The 20,468-nt window shown below is 46.9% G+C and overlaps 1 protein-coding gene across 1 annotated transcript; it reads right to left on the bottom strand.

Moving 5' to 3' along the window:
- Nucleotides 1-509: 509 nt before the first annotated feature.
- Nucleotides 510-5,396, bottom strand: LOC141080681 (uncharacterized). Its single transcript, XM_073566070.1, has 2 exons — nucleotides 4,575-5,396; nucleotides 510-1,602 (listed from the first exon to the last, which is right to left on the bottom strand). Exon 2 carries the CDS (start codon nucleotides 1,482-1,484, stop codon nucleotides 510-512), a length of 975 nt encoding a protein of 324 aa, XP_073422171.1. The 5' UTR covers nucleotides 1,485-1,602; nucleotides 4,575-5,396.
- Between the last annotated feature and the right edge of the window lie 15,072 nt (nucleotides 5,397-20,468).

The raw sequence follows: 20,468 nt of genomic DNA, 5'->3' as shown, positions 1-20,468 counted from the left end.
TCATTGGCTAATGTGTCAATCACTGTCATGGTAGCAGGCATCGCCCGATGGGACTTGTAGTCCCATCGGACGATGCTTGCACAGACCCCCGGACATCAGCACAGCCCCCCGGCAGGCCGGTACAGACCCCCACAGGGTGCACAGACCACCGGCAGGCCGGCACAGCCCCCCGGCAGGCCGGTACAGACCCCCACAGGGTGCACAGACCACCGGCAGGCCGGCACAGCCCCCCGGCAGGCCGGTACAGACCCCGGGCAGTCCACACAGCCCCCCGGCAGGCCGGCACAGCCCCCCGGCAGGCCGGCAGAGACCCCCGGAAGGCCCGAAATGACGGCGCATCATGATGCGCACACACCGCGCATCATGATGACGTCAGGCCGTCAATCAACTGAACTTCCGATTCCGATGCCGAATTCCGATATTGAAAAAATATCGGAAGTCGGTATCGGAATTCCGATACAGCAAGTATCGGCCGATACCCGATACTTGCGGTATCGAAATGCTCAACACTAGTAGTCACCTGGATATGCATAAACTCTAGGTGGTACCTGATCAATTTTTGCTATTGGATACCGGACTGATAGAGATTGACACAGAACATTATCACTAGGGTCATATGTGGCATTATACAAAGCTAGAATACACTGTAAGTCTACTTGATCCTGTTCTGAATATCTGAGGGGAATAGTCCCTAAATGGGGCCTAGCGGTTGCACATGCAATACAATCAGTTTTGTTATTTTGCTCTGTAGTATACTTCATCCATAGCAACCATTCATTCCTCTCTGTGTAGCCTGTTTCTACGGCTAACTTCTCCTCATAGCCTAATTCTCCAATTCCATCAACATCCAACATTTCTCCTGACCTTTGGGGTTTGTCCTCCTCTTGTTCCTTGTCCTGTGCAGGAACAGCTTTTAACCAAAATGTTCCCTGCTGAACCTGTCTACCTGGGGTATACAGTCCCAATACATAGAGACCTTCATCTCCAAGAGAGGGTTCATCCAGTGTTATGAGGAGAGGATTGCAAGAGAATCTCCAGTCCAAAACCTCTGGATCACAACCCCATTTTGGAATGGGTACAGCAATATTCATCCTCTTGAGGAGAGGCTTTCCTGATGAACTAACACGAGTCATGGCTTCCTCTGGCTTATACCCCCATGACGTTCCCGTGTTCCAAGCTGCATCTGACCAAGAATTACAGTTCTCATTTCCAGGTCTAGTTACACAGATATATACCACCGCCCCTTCAACTCCTGTTAGATATTTATAATTGGGGTTGCTACTCTTCTTCCCAAATTTAAGATTCCATTGACACTTCACTATCCGACACAAGTCCACCCTAAATGTAGCTGTTGCTGCCTTGGTGTCAAACCACAAGGTTACTGATGTGCTGTTCTGAAGTGTCTCGTCCATTTGTCCTTCTTGCAGTAAAGCTGCCAACATCATCAGGGACAGGACCCATATTCTTCCACTCCAGGACCTCATAGTAGCTTGTGTAGACCGGTCTTCCGTTTAACCCTACGGATGTGGCTTAGCGAGGACCATCAACCAGTGGCTCCAGTGGTCTTCGTGTCTTTTGGTCAGCAACCAATGTCTGGATTAACTAAAATAGAATCAAAAACTTATTTATACACAAATGGGAGTCCCTTTTGGACTCCGGACCTGCTGCAGGGGTTGTCAAATAGTCACAACATCTATGTGGACAAAAGAGTACCTCAGTTGTGGTAGCTTCTGACATCAGGAAGGCCTCCAGTCCCCTGAAAAGAGATCAACACACACGAGCACATACTTCATACATCTTACCTTGGGCAGCCTGTATGAAGTCAATCTGCAGTCATTGAAACGGATAGGAGGGCCCAGGCGCACGTGTATGTCTATGGCATCTTTCTAGTCTATCTGTGTTGTGCGCATATAATCTATGTTAATGTAAAGCTAAACAGGTGGACCCAGCATCTTTCTTCAGAGCACATAGTTTTTGTCTTCACTCACGTGCGTTGAGTCATGAGCCATCACATGGTGCAAGGATTTTGGCAAACATACCCACTGTCCCACCATCCACGGTTCTGAGCTCCAGCTTCCGACCAGACTCCAGTCTCTTCCCCGGTTGGTGACCGAGTCAGAGCCTGTAAGATACTTAAGTCTAACTGGTTATCTTTAATGCTCACCATGACCAGTGGAGGCGCCTCAGGGGTCTCCCAGTACCTTGGTCTTCTGGCTGATTCCCAGCCACTTTGTTTGCTTCGTGCTCCACGGGTTCCTTCTCATATGTACCCTCACTTCCACTATGGCAACCTCTTCCAGGGCCTGTTGATGTAAGAAAAGACCTTTTCTCCCCATATGGGGCTGCAGTTGTGGGTTCACCTGAAAACAATGACTTGTATATGTGGTGTCTTGCTTACCTTAAAGCCCCCTAAACGCCTCAATGAGTGCCGTCAACTCCACCTCCCCTGTAGAGTTATGAGGGAGGAGTGGTTCTGCTTTCTACTATCTCATGCTGTGTGATCGCCATACAACCAGGTTCTTGGACCTTCCGAAAGAAAAACTCAAAATCCAGATTAATGAGAGATACCTTTATGGATTAAAAATATTTAAAAATAGCTGACTCTCCTCTCTTCTCCCCCCCTTTGGAAATCACCATATTAATACCGAATAGGTGGCAGAGTGGTGGATTTCCATTACACATATAACGGGATTTCCTCTTTTTTTTTTTTTTTTCCTTTCTATCACATACTAAAAGCATTCCTTATCTTTGCTACCTGACAATTGCCTTCCATGGATATCTAACACTGCTTCAAGTCAAAGGCAACATTGTACCTTGAACCATCTGCCTCTCCTTTTTCTTATCAACATGCATTCTAAAAAAAAAAACTTGACATTATGAAAAACTAGCTGTACACCTTCTACAAATACGTATTATGCTATAATGTGAATCCAGTGAGCAAAGCCGCAATCTGCGCTTCAACCAGGTACGTCTCTGGTTGCCCGTTATTTAATGGACATCTGACAAGATTATAATTTTCTATGTCACTTAATGAAATTCCGTCGACCCAGGGAATTGCAGGAATACCATGCACATTGAGCCTAAACACTTTATACTCTGGAAATCTGTCTGACAGAAATCCAAAACCAGTGAGCTGTTGGATATACCCTCCTGGTATAATTTTGACAATTCTCCAACCTTCAGGAGATATAATCAACATTAATCCAAATGTGCAATTAGGGCACGACATTTTCTCATGGAATATCTGGCACACACACACACACACACACACACACACACGGCAAGCAATACAACAGAATTTCACACATGAGATCATGCACTTCCACTTATCAGCAGAGAGTCTCAAAGGTCATTCACATTCCTTCACACAGATTCAGTAAACTGTTAACTGCTTAGGCTTATCACCTCCTGGTGCTCCTGCTAAAAATCCTATCTATGTTTTCTGGTTGATACTTGACTGTATTGGGGCGAAAAAAATTCTCCTGGCTTGTCCTGAAGTGTAAAATGCCTATGGCTTGCGGACCCGTACTGACTGCACTTCGCTAACTCAATGTACAGGCCGCACCTAGACCATATCTCTCTATCTGCCTCTTTCTCTGGTTGCTATTCACTTATTCTCTTAATATACGCTATTACTGTGTGCCCACATCTCAACAAGTCTACTTCTTCTTTATCACTGTGCTTAGCAATATCTATGCCGACATAGACTGCGTACCGTTGTTATATGAGGTTCCCGCTCAATGTTTGAACTTGCGTGTCCTAAACTGAAACTGATCAGTTGATAGGCATCAAACCCATGGGAACCTTGATAAGAAGGTTAACTATTTAGTGGTCTGGCCATGACCCTCCTGGTCATCTAACACTAAATCTCTACGTACTCAGTATGAGATGGCACTTCTCTACAATTAGTCCTAGCGTATTCAGCAATTCTATATATCAACCAGAGAGCAAATCCAATTAACTATAGGCAGACTAATATGACCCAAATTTTCTTATTAGCCCAGTAAAAATCTTTTCCCTCAACTAAACCTGCTGAGCCTTGTATACTCAGAGATCTTATTTATCAACCAGAAGACTAAAGCTATCATTAGTATGCAGGCTAATGTAATCCCAACTACCTCAAAGTTCTTTAGCACCATTAGAGGGCAGTTTGTGCGTATCAGACAGAATAGAAGGTGGATAGACCTATCCTGTCTGTAACGGCGTTTTAACACCGTAATAGTACCTCTAGCACTCTCCAAGAGGACGTACGCAGCCTTCTTTATGCGTATGCCGCCAGAGACGTGTCCTCACATGAATCCTGGCAAGCCAGTTACCATGGAGAGACGCTCCCAAGGGGCAAAAACACAGTAAAGAATTCCTAGTACCCTCAAGGTTGGTTCAATCATTCATGCGCAATCATACGTAGCAGCTTTTAGGTTTCTCCCTCCAGCATACTTATTATGTATCACAAGGATATTCTACGGTTCTTAGCGCTGGTATGTAAGAAGACAGACTATACTGTACCCCAAAAGCCGGTTCAGAACATTTAGCAGAGGGGAGACACAGAATTTGTAAGAATCAATGGCTCTTACCTTCACCGGTGATTTTGATCTGTGTGTCCTCTAGGCCGTCAGTCTGCGGGTGCCGGATTTCAGGATACTGGGGTCTTCTGTTGTAACCAGCCCGCCCAAGGAGACGCCAACTGATGAGTTTGTGATTTGATGTTTATCTCTCAATGGGAGATCGATATGCTGGAAGGTTGCCAGATTATGGTCTGAGGCCTACTCGAGTAGCGGAGAACAAACACACACAGAGACAGGATATGTATCTGCAGGATGTTCCCCCTTTCCTGATTTAATTAGGTAGCTTATATGCTCATTTGAGTAGGCGGTAACATTACATCATCACATTTCATTGGACAATTGATCATTCAACAGTAAGCATAAATGGTTCCAACCAATCATATTCATATTTGTTAACCAATCAGATTGTACTCGGCTGTTAATTATTAGTATTTGTGTAGACGTGCTGAAAGCTTTAATAGGTCTTGGGTAAATTACACAAGACCCCAATATCATTCTCATTAATCTAGCCTCATGACAGTTATAGCTCCATTAGCCTCATTAACCTGTCTTACTAAGTATTCATGGCCCCAGTATCTACCTAATATGTGGACGTGTAGTTTCAATGTCCAACTGGGTGCAGTAAACAGTTTATCCATCACGTACAATTTCTTATGAAGAATAAGGTTATAGGTGATCATCATCGTGAGACAGCATTTTCATATACAGAGTATGCATGTAAGACCCCAGAAATACATTGATATTAAAAGGACATACAGAATTCCCTGTCACCTCCGATAATGTAGACCGGCTTACTTTTCTGAAAATGAACAAGGTCTGGGTATCGCCAGAATTTGCCAGTCCTCTTCCAGAATAAATAATTGGTTGGCAACAGTATCCAGGTCTTCTGTTGTGTTCATGTTTCTACCACCTGAACTGTAATCCCTGGGCTCCAACACCGCCAGTTGTTGCTCAGAAGTGCCATATGCACAGAGAAAAACACTAGCTCCTGTGTTAGTGGGGTTCAGCATCGCCAGCTGCTCCCATGCTGTGTGTCCGGCAAAGTCTCCTGCTGCCTCCACATTCATCCCAACATCAGATACTAAACTTGCTCCAATTTGGCCTTAGCCTACTCCATGAATGACCCTGGGCTCCAACACCGCCAGTTGTTGCTCAGAAGTGCTATCTGCACAGAGAAAAACACATGCTCCAGTGTTAGTGGGGTTCAGTAACGCCAGCTGCTCCCCTGCTGTGTGTCCGGCAATGTCTACTGCTGCCTCCACATTCACACTACTACTGATTTCAAACTTGCTCCAAATAGGCGTCTGGCTAAACTCTGTCTATAGTATTTACCCTGGCCTCCAACACCGCCAGTTGCTGCTCAGAAGTGGCGTCTGCACAATCAACACTTGTTCCTGTGTTACTGGGGTTCAGTAACGTCAGTTGATCTCCTGATGTGTGTCCGGCAATGTCTCCTCCTCTGTCCACATTCCCACTGCTGACGTTACTGAACCCCAGTAACACAGGAACAAGTGTTGATTGTGCAGACGGCACTTCTGAGCAGCAACTGGCGGTGTTGGAGGCCAGGGTAAATGCTAGAGACAGAGTGGAGCCAGAGGCCTAATTGGAGCATGTTTAAAATCAGTAGTAGTCTATAACAGATATTAAACTTGATGAAATTAGGCCTCAGCCTACATTCTGCTTGACCCTGGGCTCCAACATCACCAGTTGTTGCTCAGAAGTGCCGTCTGCACAGTCAACATATGCTCCAGTGTTATTGGGGTTCAGAAATGTCATCTGATCCCCAGCTGTGTGTCCGGCAATTTCTCCTGCTCTGTCCACACTCACACAACTACAGATTTTAAACTTGCTCCAATTAGGCCTCTGTCTCCACTCTTTTTGTAGTATTTTCCCAGGGTTCCAGCACCGCCAGCTGTTTCCCGGCATTGTCTTTGGCACGGGTGCTCCCTCCTGCCCAGCCTAGTTCCAGCATGCCTGCTGTTTCCGGGTAGTGTCAACATCACTTAGCCACCAATACGTTGTCCTGTCGTGTTGTGGTCGGGTTAGCCGAGTCTATGGTTCCTGCAGTTTATGGGCTTCCTATGTGGGCTGTGGGATCTGGCAACAAAGGCTGGTTCCGTAGTGCCAATAGGACAAGCACCCCCTGTAGGACTGTGGGTTTCGGTAACTGTGGCCGGCTCGCGGCATTGCAACTTTGTTTTTCATGGGTACCTTCTGCTACCCATCCGGGTTCCAGTACCGTCAGCTGGTTCTCGGCAGCGCCTTTGGCTTAGGTGCCTCCTTCTCGATATCCAAGTTCCAGCAATGTCTGCTGGTCCTTGGTAGTGCTTTCTAGCACAGGTACCTCCTGCTTAGTAACCAGGTTCCAGCACTGTCAGCTGTTCCTCGGTAGTGCCATTGGCTCTTGTTCCTTCTGCTGCCCCTCCGGGTTCCAGCACTGTCAGCTGGTCCTCGCTAGTTCCATTGGCTCTTGCAGCTTCTGCTATCCATCCGGGTTCCAGCACCATCAGCTGGTTCTCGGCAGTGCCTTTGGCTTAGGTGCCTACTTCTCAGTATCCGAGTTCCAGCAACGTCTGCTGGTCCTTGGTAGTGCTTTCTAGCACAGGTACCTCCTGCTTAGTAACCGGGTTCCAGTTCCATCAGCTGGTCCTCGGTAGTGCCATTGGCTCTTGTTCCTTCTCCTACCCATCCGGGTTCCAGTACGTCAGCTGGTTCTCGGCAGTTCCTCAGCCTTCTTGTACCTTCTGCTACATTTCCAAGTTCAAGCTTTTGGAAATGGTTTTTGGCTATCACTCTGGATCTCCCTGACGATGACCCTGAAGATGACGACCCTGACGACTACCACGAAAACGATGACCCTGAAGACGATGGCCCGGAAGACCACCCAGAAGAAGACCAAAAAGATGACCCTGAAGAAGATGACCAAGAGGACAAAGAACATGAAGACAACCACCAAGATGCAGAACAACAAGAGACAGAAGAACAAGAAGCATAAAAACCAAAATCAGAAGAACATTAAGAATAAGACTAAAAATCAGAGCAAATGATATTATCTAATTTATAAGCAGAAGAAGACTAAGCAGTGTATGGGGGTGAGTCCGTTCCTCCTCGTGGTGCCTCTGGAAAAGGCCTGCTGCTGCAGGCCAAACTGAACGCGGACAAATCCTGTTGTAAATCTTTTGTGACAGGCAGAACGGATGGTGTAATCTTCAAAATTTTATAGATAACAACTACAGGAATGCCTGTCACAAATAAGAATATGATGAAGAAGAAGAATAGGAAGAAGATGAAGAAGTAGAATATGAAGAAGAATAATAGTTAAATAAGAAGAATATGAAGAATGTAAAAAAAAGAATAATAGGAAGAAGGTGAAGAAGAAGATGAATCAGGTGAAGAAGAAGTTGATGAAAAATATGCTGCTGAGGATCATGAAGGAGAAAGTGTGGGAGAAGTAAAAAAGAAGGTGAAGAGCATGGAAGTAATGAAACATACATATCTGACAAAATATAAAAAAGGTTAACATAGTCAATATCTTTGCAACGCCGAACGTCTTAAAAAAAAAAAATTATTCCTGCTATTCCATTTGATTTGGCTAAATCTCTATGCCCTTAATGTCTCCTCCACCTCCCCCAATACATTCTACATTATTATTAGTTGTTTTTCTCATGTAGAATTAACCTACAAGGAAAGAAAGGGTTTATTTTAATTCCGATATTTCTGTCCCATTGACTTGCATTGGTTTCCGGTATCAGAATCGGCGATATCCGATACTTTTTGGGTATCGGTCTGATCCGGTATTTCACGATATCGGATGGTATCACTCAAAACTAATTATTTTTCATTTATCATGCAATTTTGCAATTCATAATATACAAATATGCAGTACCCACTTTCAACCAACGAAAAATGCAGTGTGTATAACATCTCTCTCAGCTCTGGATTTTATCAAGGCATTGTTGTTACTAGAGTTGAGCGACTTTTGCTTTTTTAGGGTCGCGTTTCGTTTCATGAAACCCGACTTTTCCAAAAGTCGGGTCGAGCAAGATCGTCCGATTATAGGGAAAAGTCGGGGTCGTCCCGAAACACGAAACCCAATGTAAGTCAATGGGGAATAAAAGTCGGCAGTGAGAGGAGGACAGGAAACACACCTACAGTGCCCATTTGAATGCCAAAAGCATCAATTCTTCTTACTTAAGCTTGTCAACCTTAATTAACTTCATAATACAAGTTACGCACTGAAAAATGGGGGTTATTTGGCTAAATTTGTGGGGGGGAGGGCTGGCTGCAGGTTTTCATGTGCCCTGGGCGAAAGAGCGCCCCTTTAACACATACCACAACTCATCATGCTCCGATACGGCAGAGAAATAGCGGTATAGTACAATGAAAAATACCTCACTTTTTACATCTCATGACGAGGCCCATCTATTTCTCCATACAAAATCATTGGTCCCATATAATGTTTGAAACAGTATATGATGAGCTCCACATAATGCTACAGTATATGTTGGTCCCCATGGATGAAGCTCCACTGTCTTATGGGCCCAAATAATGCTCCAAACATAATGGGCCCCATTTCTAATGCTCTAGTGTATAATGGGCCCTGTAAATGCTGCTCCAGTGTCTGATGTCCACCTTTGGAATGTTCCAGTGTATGGTGGGCCCCATCTATCATTCTCCAGAGTATAGTGCTCCCCAAAAATTGCTGTCCCAACATAGAAAACAATCAAATAAGTCTCCTCGCTAGGGAATCCCTGTACTTGTCTGGACAGGTGCTGTAGCTTGCTTAACAGCTCGCCAGCCATTCTCACGCCCAGTATGGATTGCACGTGATTGCACAAAGGTTAGAAAGGGTACCGTATCCCTGGATAACATGTATGGATAGCGTACACATTCAAAATATGTCTATACAGCATGAGGCAGGCTCAGACGGTGTTAGGCCCAGTATGGATTGCACGTCATTGCACAAAGGTTAGAAAGGGTACCGTATCCCCGGATAACATGTATGGATAGCGTACACATTCAAAATATATGTCTATACAGCATGAGGCAGGCTCAGACAGTGTTAGGCCCAGTATGGATTGCACGTCATTGCACAAAGGTTAGAAGGGGTACCGTATCCCCGGATAACATGTATGGATAGCGTACACATTCAAAATATATGTCTATACAGCATGAGGCAGGCTCAGACGGTGTTAGGCCCAGTATGGATTGCACGTCATTGCACAAAGGTTAGAAGGGGTACCGTATCCCCGGATAACATGTATGGATAGCGTACACATTCAAAATATATGTCTATACATCAGGAGGCAGGCTCAGACGGTGTCAGGCACAGTATGGATTTGACGGCCCAGATTACACAGCGGAGGAGCAGGGAGAGGTAAAGATTGCAAATGCTGGGGCCCTGGCCAAGCAAGGGGGGCACACTCGTGGGCGTCGGTACTGGCACTGGGCCCCTCATAGTACAGCGGTGTGTCTGACGGCGGGTGTGCACCACCACCGTCAGAGACACTTGATTGCACTATGAGGGACCCTGTGCCAGTGCCCGCGCCCAAGAGTCGGCCTACCCACCTGTCCAGGGCAACGGCACTCGCACGGTGTCGTGCGCTAGGTGGTGACCCCGGCCATGGGGGGGAGGCAGCACAGTTAGGGAGTTTTAGAAAGTGGCATATGTTGATGTTGGACATTCAACTGATGCAAAAGGCGAAATAGGTGAAGTACCAGGAAGAGGTGGACCAAAGCAAGCCATTTTTCTGTCACCCTATGTGTCATCAGGGGAAGGTGGGACAAAATCCTTGGAAACCCATGCGTGGTTCATTTTAATGAAGGTTAGATCATCCACATTTTGGGTTGACAGACGGGTCCTTTTTTCTGTCAGGATTGATCCAGCTGCACTGAAGACTCTTTCCGATAGCACACTTGCAGCTGGGCAAGCGAGCTCCTGTAAGGCATATTGGGCCAATTCAGGCCAGGTGTCCAGTTTAGAGGCCCAATAGTCAAAGGGGAATGACCTGTGTGGGAGAACATCGATATGGGAGGAAAAGTAGTTTGTAACCATAGTTGACAACTGCTGTCTCCTGTCACTTTCCATCGATGCAGTATTACCAGTTGTGTGAGCGGTATTTGAAAAATCAGTCCACAACATTGTCATGAAACCCCTGTCTCCAACGCCACTTCTGCTGTGTGCACCACGAACACCTCTGCCAAGCTGCCCCCGGCCCGTACGGCTCGTGTGAGAACCATCACCGCTGCTGTGTGCTGGAAATGCCTCAAGCAACCGATTTACCAGAGTTGCTTGTTTATTAGCCAATATTAGGTCAAGGTTCTCCTGTGGCATGATGTTTTGTAATTTGCCTTTATAGCGTGGATCCAGGATGCTGGCCAACCAGTAGTCGTCATCGTTCATCATTTTGGCAATGCGGGGGTCCCTTTTTAGGATCCGCAAGGCATAATCTGACATGTGGGCCAATGTTCCCGGTGTCAATGATGCACTGCGAGTGCTGGGTGGAGGAGCACTTTCTGGCAAATCCACATCCCTCCAGTCACGCACAAACCCTGTACCAGACCTTGCCACGCCAACATTTTCACTTGCCCCACGAGATGCATCCTCCTCCCCTAAGTAATCATCCCCATCATCCTCCTCCTCCTCCTCCTCTTCTTCCTCCACCTCGTCCAGGAGAGGTCCCTGAGCAGACAATGGCTGAATGTCATCAAGGATTCCCTCCTCCTCTTCCTCCTCATCAACATTGGCTGCAGACGCCTGCTCCTTAAGGTGCGTCAAAGTTTGCATGAGCAGACGCATAAATGGGATGCTCATGCTTAGGATGGCGTCGTCTGCGCTTACCAGCCGTGTGCATTCCTCAAAACACTGAAGGACTTTACAAAGGTCTTTCAGCTTCGACCACTGCACGCCTGTCAACTCCATGTCTGCTCTCAAAGTGCCTGGCCGTGTATCCTCCCACAAATGCATTATGGCCTGCCTCTGCTTGCACAGCCGCTCCACCATGTGCAGGGTGGAGTTCCACCTTGTTGCAATGTCGATAATGAGGTGGTGGTTGGGAAGGTGGAGCAATCGCTGCAGCTTCTGCATACGAACGGAGTGTACAGGCGACCGGCGGATGTGCGCGCACAGTCTTCGCACCTTCTGGAGCAGGGCTGTTAACTCCGGATAATTTTTGAGGAAGCACTGCACCACCAGGTTCAAGGTGTGAGCCAAGCAAGGTATGTGGCTGAGTTTTGAAAGGGCTATGGCTGCCACAAAATTACGGCCGTTATCACTAACTACCTTGCCTGCCTCAAGATGTACACTGCCCAGCCATGACTCAGTTTGTCGCTTCAAGTACTCGGCCAGCACCTCGGCGGTGTGTCTGTCGCCCAAACACATCATCTGCAACACAGCCTGCTGACGCTTTCCACTAGCTGCTCGATAGGGGGACACATCGTGTGCAACAGTGGCAGCTGCAGATGGAGTGCTCGTACGACTGCGCTCTGTGGACGAGCTGTCGCTTCTGGAGGAGGAGGAGGAGGGTCGAACGCCTACAGCCAACTGTTTCCTAGACCGTGGGCTAGGCAGCACTGTCCCACCACCGCTGTCCCCTGTGGACCCTGCATCCACCACATTAACCCAGTGCGCAGTGATGGACACGTAACGGCCCTGGCCATGCCGACTGGACCATGCATCAGTTGTGAGGTGCACCTTTCCGCTCACTGACTGCTTGAGTGCATGGACAATGCGGTCTTTCACATGATGGTGGAGGGCTGGGATGGCTTTGCGAGAGAAGAAGTGGCGACTGGGTAGGTGATAGCGTGGTACTGCATAGGCCATGAGTTCGCGGAAAGCTGTGCTTTCCACCAACCGAAAGGGCATCATCTCAAACGAGATTAGTTTGGCAATGTGGGCGTTCAAACCCAGTGTACGCGGATGAGAGACTGAGTACTTTCTTGACCTACTCATAGTGTCTGGGAGGGTGAGCTGGACTTGAGAGCTGCATATGGTGGACGTAGCGGTGGACAGGGCGGACTGAGAGAGGTTTGATGATGGTGATGGAGTTGGTGTTCTTTCTGATGGCCTAGAATCAGTCTTTCGTTGATATAACAGTGGGATTCCCTGACTGCTGTGGCCTTGCAACGACACCTCAACATTTGCTGCTGTGCTAACCGGTGTGCTTACAGTGGGGGAAACAATGTAGCGTTGCTGACTACCTTCGTTGTGATCAGTTGCACATGTGGCACTTGAGGTTTGGTGTTGTGTCCACGCTTGCAAGTGCATGCTGGTTAAATGTCTAAGCATGCAACTGGTATTCAAATTTTTCAGATTTTTCCCTCGGCTAAAGGTCTTTGCGCACTTCTTACAGATAACCTTGGCCTGATCATGAGGATTTTGTTCAAAAAACTGCCACACTGCACTCTTCCTACTTTGGAAGACATTTTGCGGCCTAGCACGCTGTGATCTTTTGACCCTCTGGACAAGCTGTCCAGCAACTCTTTTGATGTTTGGAACCTGTCTTTGGAGTGCTCCGGGCCTGCCAGATAACAGCTGTTGCGATGTCGATGTCTGCTGTGGATGCTCCTCATCTGAGCTATTGGAAGCAGCACCCTCTTCCCCCAATGGATGCCAATCTGGGTCAACAACTGGGTCATCCATCACCTCCTCTTCTATGTCATGTGCACCTTTCTCTGTGTCACCGTGTATGGTGGTATAGTGTGCGGGAAGGGGCACCTGAGTCTCATCAGGGTCAAAATCTGGCTCTGTACACTGCGAGGACAATGTAGTGCTCTGAGTGAATGTACCAGCAGAATCATCCATCAGCGGCTGTGCATCAGTGCACTCCATGTCAGATTCATCTTGGCCTGGGTAATTCACCATTTGACTTGATAATCCAGGCATGGTATGTGAAAACAGCTCCATGGAGTAATCAGTAGTATGGCCTGCGTCATCCTTCAATCCTGGTTTGGGTGAAGGACACAAGGAAAGGTGTTGTTCATGAACATGAGCCTCCAATGACGACTCAGTGCTTTTACTTTTTACAACTGAAGAAGAGGAGGCGATAGAGCTGGAGGCTGAGTCAGCAATGTAAGACAAAACTTTTTCCTGATGCTCTGCCTTTAAAAGCGGTTTGCCAACTCCTAGAAAACTAAGCGTTCGAGGCCTTATGTAGACAGACGATGACGCAGGGTCAGCACCTCCTGCATTCGGTCCTATTTTGCTCTTGCCACTACCATCAGATCCACCACCAACACCATCATTACCAGCAGCCAACCGCCGCCCAATTCCACGGCCTCTTCCACCAGCCTTCCTCATTTTTGGTAGAAATGTAGACAAAATCCAACAAACTTTATAGTAATGTAAAACAAGGTACAAGGTGTCTATAGGACAGGGGAGTTTTAGAATTTCTGCACACACTTGTGGACAGTGGACACTTGTGGATTGTGTGCGGCCCACTGATATCTGAGCGCTATGTGACACGCTCGATGGCACAGCTGCCTGTGACCAAAGTGACGAGAGGATAATGGAGATTTTGAATCTCTGCGTACACTTGTGGACAGTGGACACTTGTGGATTGTGTGCGGCCCACTGATATCTGAGCGCTATATGACACGCTCGATGGCACAGCTGCCTGTGACCAAAGTGACGAGAGGATAATGGAGATTTTGAATCTCTGCGTACACTTTTGGACACTGGACACTTGTGGATTGTGTGCGGCCCACTGATATCTGAGCGCTATGTGACACGCTCGATGGCACAGCTGCCTGTGACCAAAGTGACGAGAGGATAATGGAGATTTTGAATCTCTGCGTACACTTGTGGACAGTGGACACTTGTGGATTGTGTTTGGCCCACTGATATCTGAGCGCTATGTGACACGCTCGATGGCACAGCTGCCTGTGACCAAAGTGACGAGAGGATAATGGAGATTTTGAATCTCTGCGTACACTTTTGGACACTGGACACTTGTGGATTGTGTGCGGCCCACTGATATCTGAGCGCTATGTGACACGCTCGATGGCACAGCTGCCTGTGACCAAAGTGACGAGAGGATAATGGAGATTTTGAATCTCTGCGTACACTTTTGGACACTGGACACTTGTGGATTGTGTGCGGCCCACTGATATCTGAGCGCTATGTGACACGCTCGATGGCACAGCTGCCTGTGACCAAAGTGACGAGAGGATAATGGAGATTTTGAATCTCTGCGTACACTTGTGGACAGTGGACACTTGTGGATTGTGTGCGGCCCACTGATATCTGAGCGCTATGTGACACGCTCGATGGCACAACTGCCTGTGACCAAAGTGACGAGAGGATAATGGAGATTTTGAATCTCTGCGTACACTTTTGGACACTGGACACTTGTGGATTGTGTGCGGCCCACTGATATCTGAGCGCTATGTGACACGCTCGATGGCACAGCTGCCTGTGACCAAAGTGACGAGAGGATAATGGAGATTTTGAATCCCTGCGTACACTTTTGGACACTGGACACTTGTGGATTGTGTGCGGCCCACTGATATCTGAGCGCTATGTGACACGCTCGATGGCACAGCTGCCTGTGACCAAAGTGACGAGAGGATAATGGAGATTTTGAATCTCTGCGTACACTTGTGGACAGTGGACACTTGTGGATTGTGTGCGGCCCACTGATATCTGAGCGCTATGTGACACGCTCGATGGCACAGCTGCCTGTGACCAAAGTGACGAGAGGATAATGGAGATTTTGAATCTCTGCGTACACTTTTGGACACTGGACACTTGTGGATTGTGTGCGGCCCACTGATATCTGAGCGCTATGTGACACGCTCGATGGCACAGCTGCCTGTGACCAAAGTGACGAGAGGATAATGGAGATTTTGAATCTCTGCGTACACTTTTGGACACTGGACACTTGTGGATTGTGTGCGGCCCACTGATATCTGAGCGCTATGTGACACGCTCGATGGCACAGCTGCCTGTGACCAAAGTGACGAGAGGATAATGGAGATTTTGAATCTCTGCGTACACTTTTGGACACTGGACACTTGTGGATTGTGTGCGGCCCACTGATATCTGAGCGCTATGTGACACGCTCGATGGCACAACTGCCTGTGACCAAAGTGACGAGAGGATAATGGAGATTTTGAATCTCTGCGTACACTTTTGGACACTGGACACTTGTGGATTGTGTGCGGCCCACTGATATCTGAGCGCTATGTGACACGCTCGATGGCACAGCTGCCTGTGACCAAAGTGACGAGAGGATAATGGAGATTTTGAATCCCTGCGTACACTTTTGGACACTGGACACTTGTGGATTGTGTGCGGCCCACTGATATCTGAGCGCTATGTGACACGCTCGATGGCACAGCTGCCTGTGACCAAAGTGACGAGAGGATAATGGAGATTTTGAATCTCTGCGTACACTTGTGGACAGTGGACACTTGTGGATTGTGTGCGGCCCACTGATATCTGAGCGCTATGTGACACGCTCGATGGCACAGCTGCCTGTGACCAAAGTGACGAGAGGATAATGGAGATTTTGAATCTCTGCGTACACTTTTGGACACTGGACACTTGTGGATTGTGTGCGGCCCACTGATATCTGAGCGCTATGTGACACGCTCGATGGCACAGCTGCCTGTGACCAAAGTGACGAGAGGATAATGGAGATTTTGAATCTCTGCGTACACTTTTGGACACTGGACACTTGTGGATTGTGTGCGGCCCACTGATATCTGAGCGCTATGTGACACGCTCGATGGCACAGCTGCCTGTGACCAAAGTGACGAGAGGATAATGGAGATTTTGAATCTCTGCGTACACTTTTGGACACTGGACACTTGTGGATTGTGTGCGGCCCACTGATATCTGAGAGCTATGTGACACGCTCGATGGCACAGCTGCCTGTGACCAAAGTGACGAGAGGATAAGGGAGATTGGATTGCTTTTAAAAAAGCAGTTTGCGGAGCAGTGGGTAAACAGCAATGCCGGCGTGTCAGGAAGCCTTAGAAGGCAGCCCAACAACCAACACCACTGATACACCACAATATAGCCTCCCCTTGCACTGCACACACAGTGACTTGTGTGTTGTGCAGGCCAAATCGCTAGCAGCAGAAGCAGTTTTTTTGTCTTCTTCCCTGCCTAACGCTCTCCCTACAGAATCAGCAGCAACCTCTCCCTATACTAAGATCGGCAGAAGTAAGATGGCGGTCGGCGTGCACGCCCTTTTATACCCCCTGTGACGCCCACCAAAGCAAGCCAATCACTTGCATGCCCTTCTGAAAGATGGTGGTGACCCGTGCCTATGTCATCACGTTGCCCACAGTGTCCGTGGATCCTGATTGGCTGAAAAAGAGCGCAAAACAAACTTTTGAAACGCGACTTTGGCGCGTAAGTCGCCGACCTCGTGGCCGACCTCATCCTAGGGTCGGGTTTCGTTTCATGAAACCCGACTTTGCCAAAAGTCGGCGACTTTTGAATTTTTTCGACCCGTTTCGCTCAACTCTAGTTGTTACTTTGATTTAGAGAAAAGGTTAAATGAATGCATACAGCTATACATGATTTGGGGGGCAGGGGAGGTTGCAATTCAGCATTCATAGCATCACTTCCATTTTCTTATAAAAAATATTGCAGCACATTACAGTCTAAGGCTACTTTCACACTTCAGGTTTTTGCGTCCATTGCAAACCAGCAGAGTGTGAAAAAACGGATCGGTTTCCTTCTTGCAACAACCTGATGTAACTGGACCCGTCTTTTGGACAGATACAGCGCACTAGAAATTTAAAGGAACAGTGATCCGCTAGAGAGAGAGAGATTTTTCCGCCACTTCCAGGATTAACATTCATGGAAATTTGACGGGCATGCGCATTGTAAAAAAGCGGTCCGGCACAGGAAAAAAATGTTGCATGGAACGTTTTTTCATGACGCCGCACTGTCACTTTTTGCCGTATACTGCAAAAGCCGGACGCGATGCATATCCATGCGGCGCAATGCGGCACTAATGTATGTAAATGGGGAAAAACCGGATCCGGCACCACATATCGCCGGATCCGGTTTTGCAAATTTTCGCCGCAGGGCGCTGGATTCAAAAAGCCGGAAATGCCAGTGTGTACGGTACATATGGTGACAGTTTTCACATGAATCGGAGACACTGACACACGTAGATCCATTCAAGTGAATGGGTCTGTGGACATGTCAGGTTGATTCCACAGACCGTGTGTTTCTGGGCAAAATACACTGATATGTCCCTTTTTTAATAGCAGCATAAGCCGCAAAATGTTTTGCACATGTGCACAAAGATAACACATGGATGACACGTATCAGCGCCTGGGTAGCAGCAGAATAGTTAGCTCTGTTCCCCAGCGCCGGGTGCTGCAGACCGCTTGCATCATTCTAACCTGCTAACACTGCGATCATCTCAAGCAGGAGAGAATGTTGAGAGTTATATTCAAGAGCAGGGGGCAGCTGATGGGAGTACTCATCAGCTAATGCTATAAAAAAAATAAGTAAAAAAACACATGGGTTCCCTGTATTTTTGATTACCAGCCAGGCAAAACTGACAGCTGCAGGCTGCAACCCTCATCTGTCAGCATCAGCAAGGCTGATAATCTAGAATAGAGGGGTCCCCACACCGTTTTTTTAAATTATTTAAATAATTTTAAAAAAATGGTGTAGGATCCCCTTTATTTTTGACAACCAGCTTTGCTGAAGCAGACAGCTGGGGGCTTGTATTAACCCCCCAGCCTAGAAATAGCAGCCCGAAGCTGTCCAGAAAAGGCTTATCTATTAGATGCGCCAATTCTTGTGCTTTGCCAGGCTCTTCCCACAACACTAACAGTACTGCTCCTTCCCAGGCGCCAGTACGTGTGGTACTGATGCGGCACATGAGTGGCAGATGGTTGCCACACATATGCCACAAGTATGAAACATACGTACACATGGACTTTCATATCTCCGGTACTGTTTTTTCAGGTACTGGAATATCAGAATGTGTGAAACAAGCCTAAGTATCATTCTCCCAGTAGCCAAAAAAATTTGGTTAAAAGGAGAGGAGTATGCTCCCCATATTCCTTTACTTGCCTCCAGCCACCATTCTTTAAGATAACCGACAGACTGTACCATAAAAAAAAGAAGTGAGCATTCTCCTCATGAGCCTCTTAAAGGGAATCTGACAGCTTGTTCAGGTCCCCAAACCGCCAAGTCTGGTGAGAACAACACTCTCACAGCTAATTATGCTTTCACACCCTTCATGTTATCAATGTCAACTCTTTGCAAGTCTGTATCTCTCTGACAATGCTCAGTAAGCACCCTGTCTCTGTCTGCACACTGCTCATGCAAAGGCTCCTGCAAGCCGGCAGCAGTAGAATAGGACACAGCCAGCCGTGACAGTCGGTTGTAATGGCTGGCTGAATTCTACATCACTGCTGACTCAATGGTCATGCGCAGTGTGACGATTAAGCTAGCATGCGTACACCCAGCTTACTGTGCATTGTCAAGGAGGAAAAGTTTTAGGCTAGTTCCCTCGATGAGCTTTTGTTGAATTTTTGATGCATAATGTATGCACCATTTCTGCATCTATTGCTTAAATAAGGTTACCTTTGCAGATTTTTTTTGCGTTTTTCTGTGTTGTTTTTTAACATGCGTTTTAATCACGCTTTTGACACTTTAAATGATGTTGCTTTGTTTTTGACACTTCCTGGTATTTGGTTTAGACAAAAACTTTTTTTGACATACTTCAGTGAGGAAACGCACTAAAAATGCATGAATGTTTTTTACCTGTGGAATTTCCAAGCCTAATGCAAGCTTAGGGGGAAATTCTGCACAGAAAACTCAGCGTACCCGTAAATGGGCAGGAGATGTCTTTAAATCCCATTCACCTTACTGGAATTGTGATAACATGATTAGTCTGGATAAAACAATGTTCCCACAAACAATCATCCATTAATTAACACATAGCCAAAACATTTCTAAAATGTATTTTTGCAATGTGCAGAAATGAATTAGCCATAGTGCAGCTGTAAGAGGCAAATGGGCAGCAGTCACAGATAAAAGGAACCTGAGAGCTTGCCCACATCCCCCAAACTGCATTTATTTTTTGCTATCTTAATACCCTTTCTAAGAATCCATTTGTATTGTCTATTTAATGTCTTGACAATGTTTAATTCACTGCTGCCCCCTTGGACATATAAAATTGTTTTTGCAATCTATTCTATTATTTCTAAACACTGTTTTTCACTGTTGTTATAAGCACTCTGGTCATACTGCACCCACACACACACACACACAAATGATACACCATTTGAAAGGTAAACTTGCCCCCTTCAGCAAGAAAATAGCCAAACAAACCACACTTCCACGATTTGATCACAAAATACAGTTTAAACATTATTTTTCATAAACCTGCAGTAAGGCAAAATGACCTGCAGGTGGCACCACAGTACCCCAAAGCTGCTTACAGACATCACAAAAAAATCCAAACATTTGCCTTGGGGGCTTTCCAGCTTGCTGAACTGCTTGCCCTGCCTATTTCAGCCAAATTGGAGAATTGCACATTTCATTGCAGGTGAGTCACATATGCAAACACATTTGTAAACATGCACTGTCTATTGAATTGCACACTTGCTCCGTTCGTACTCCACCCACACAAACAAATTATACACTATTTGAAAGGTCAAATGACCTGCAGGTGGAAGCACACTACCCCAAAGCACACTGCTACAAAGCTGCTTACAGACATCACAAAAAAATCCAAACATTTGCCTTGGGGGCTTTCCAGCTTGCTGAACTGCTTGCCCAGCCTATTTCAGCCAAATTGGAGAATTGCACACTTCATTGCAGGTGAGTCACATATGCAAACACATTTGTAAACATGCACTGCCTATTGAATTGCATACTTGCTCCGTTCGTACTCCACCCACACAAACAAATGATAC

This window comes from Dendrobates tinctorius, unplaced genomic scaffold (assembly GCF_039654945.1).
Source record: "Dendrobates tinctorius isolate UK_male_01 unplaced genomic scaffold, ASM3965494v1 ptg000016l, whole genome shotgun sequence".
NCBI classification, from domain to species: Eukaryota; Metazoa; Chordata; class Amphibia; order Anura; family Dendrobatidae; genus Dendrobates; species Dendrobates tinctorius.
The sequence above is the reverse complement of the archived record's forward strand: the minus strand, read 5'-3'. Positions and strand labels throughout refer to the sequence as shown.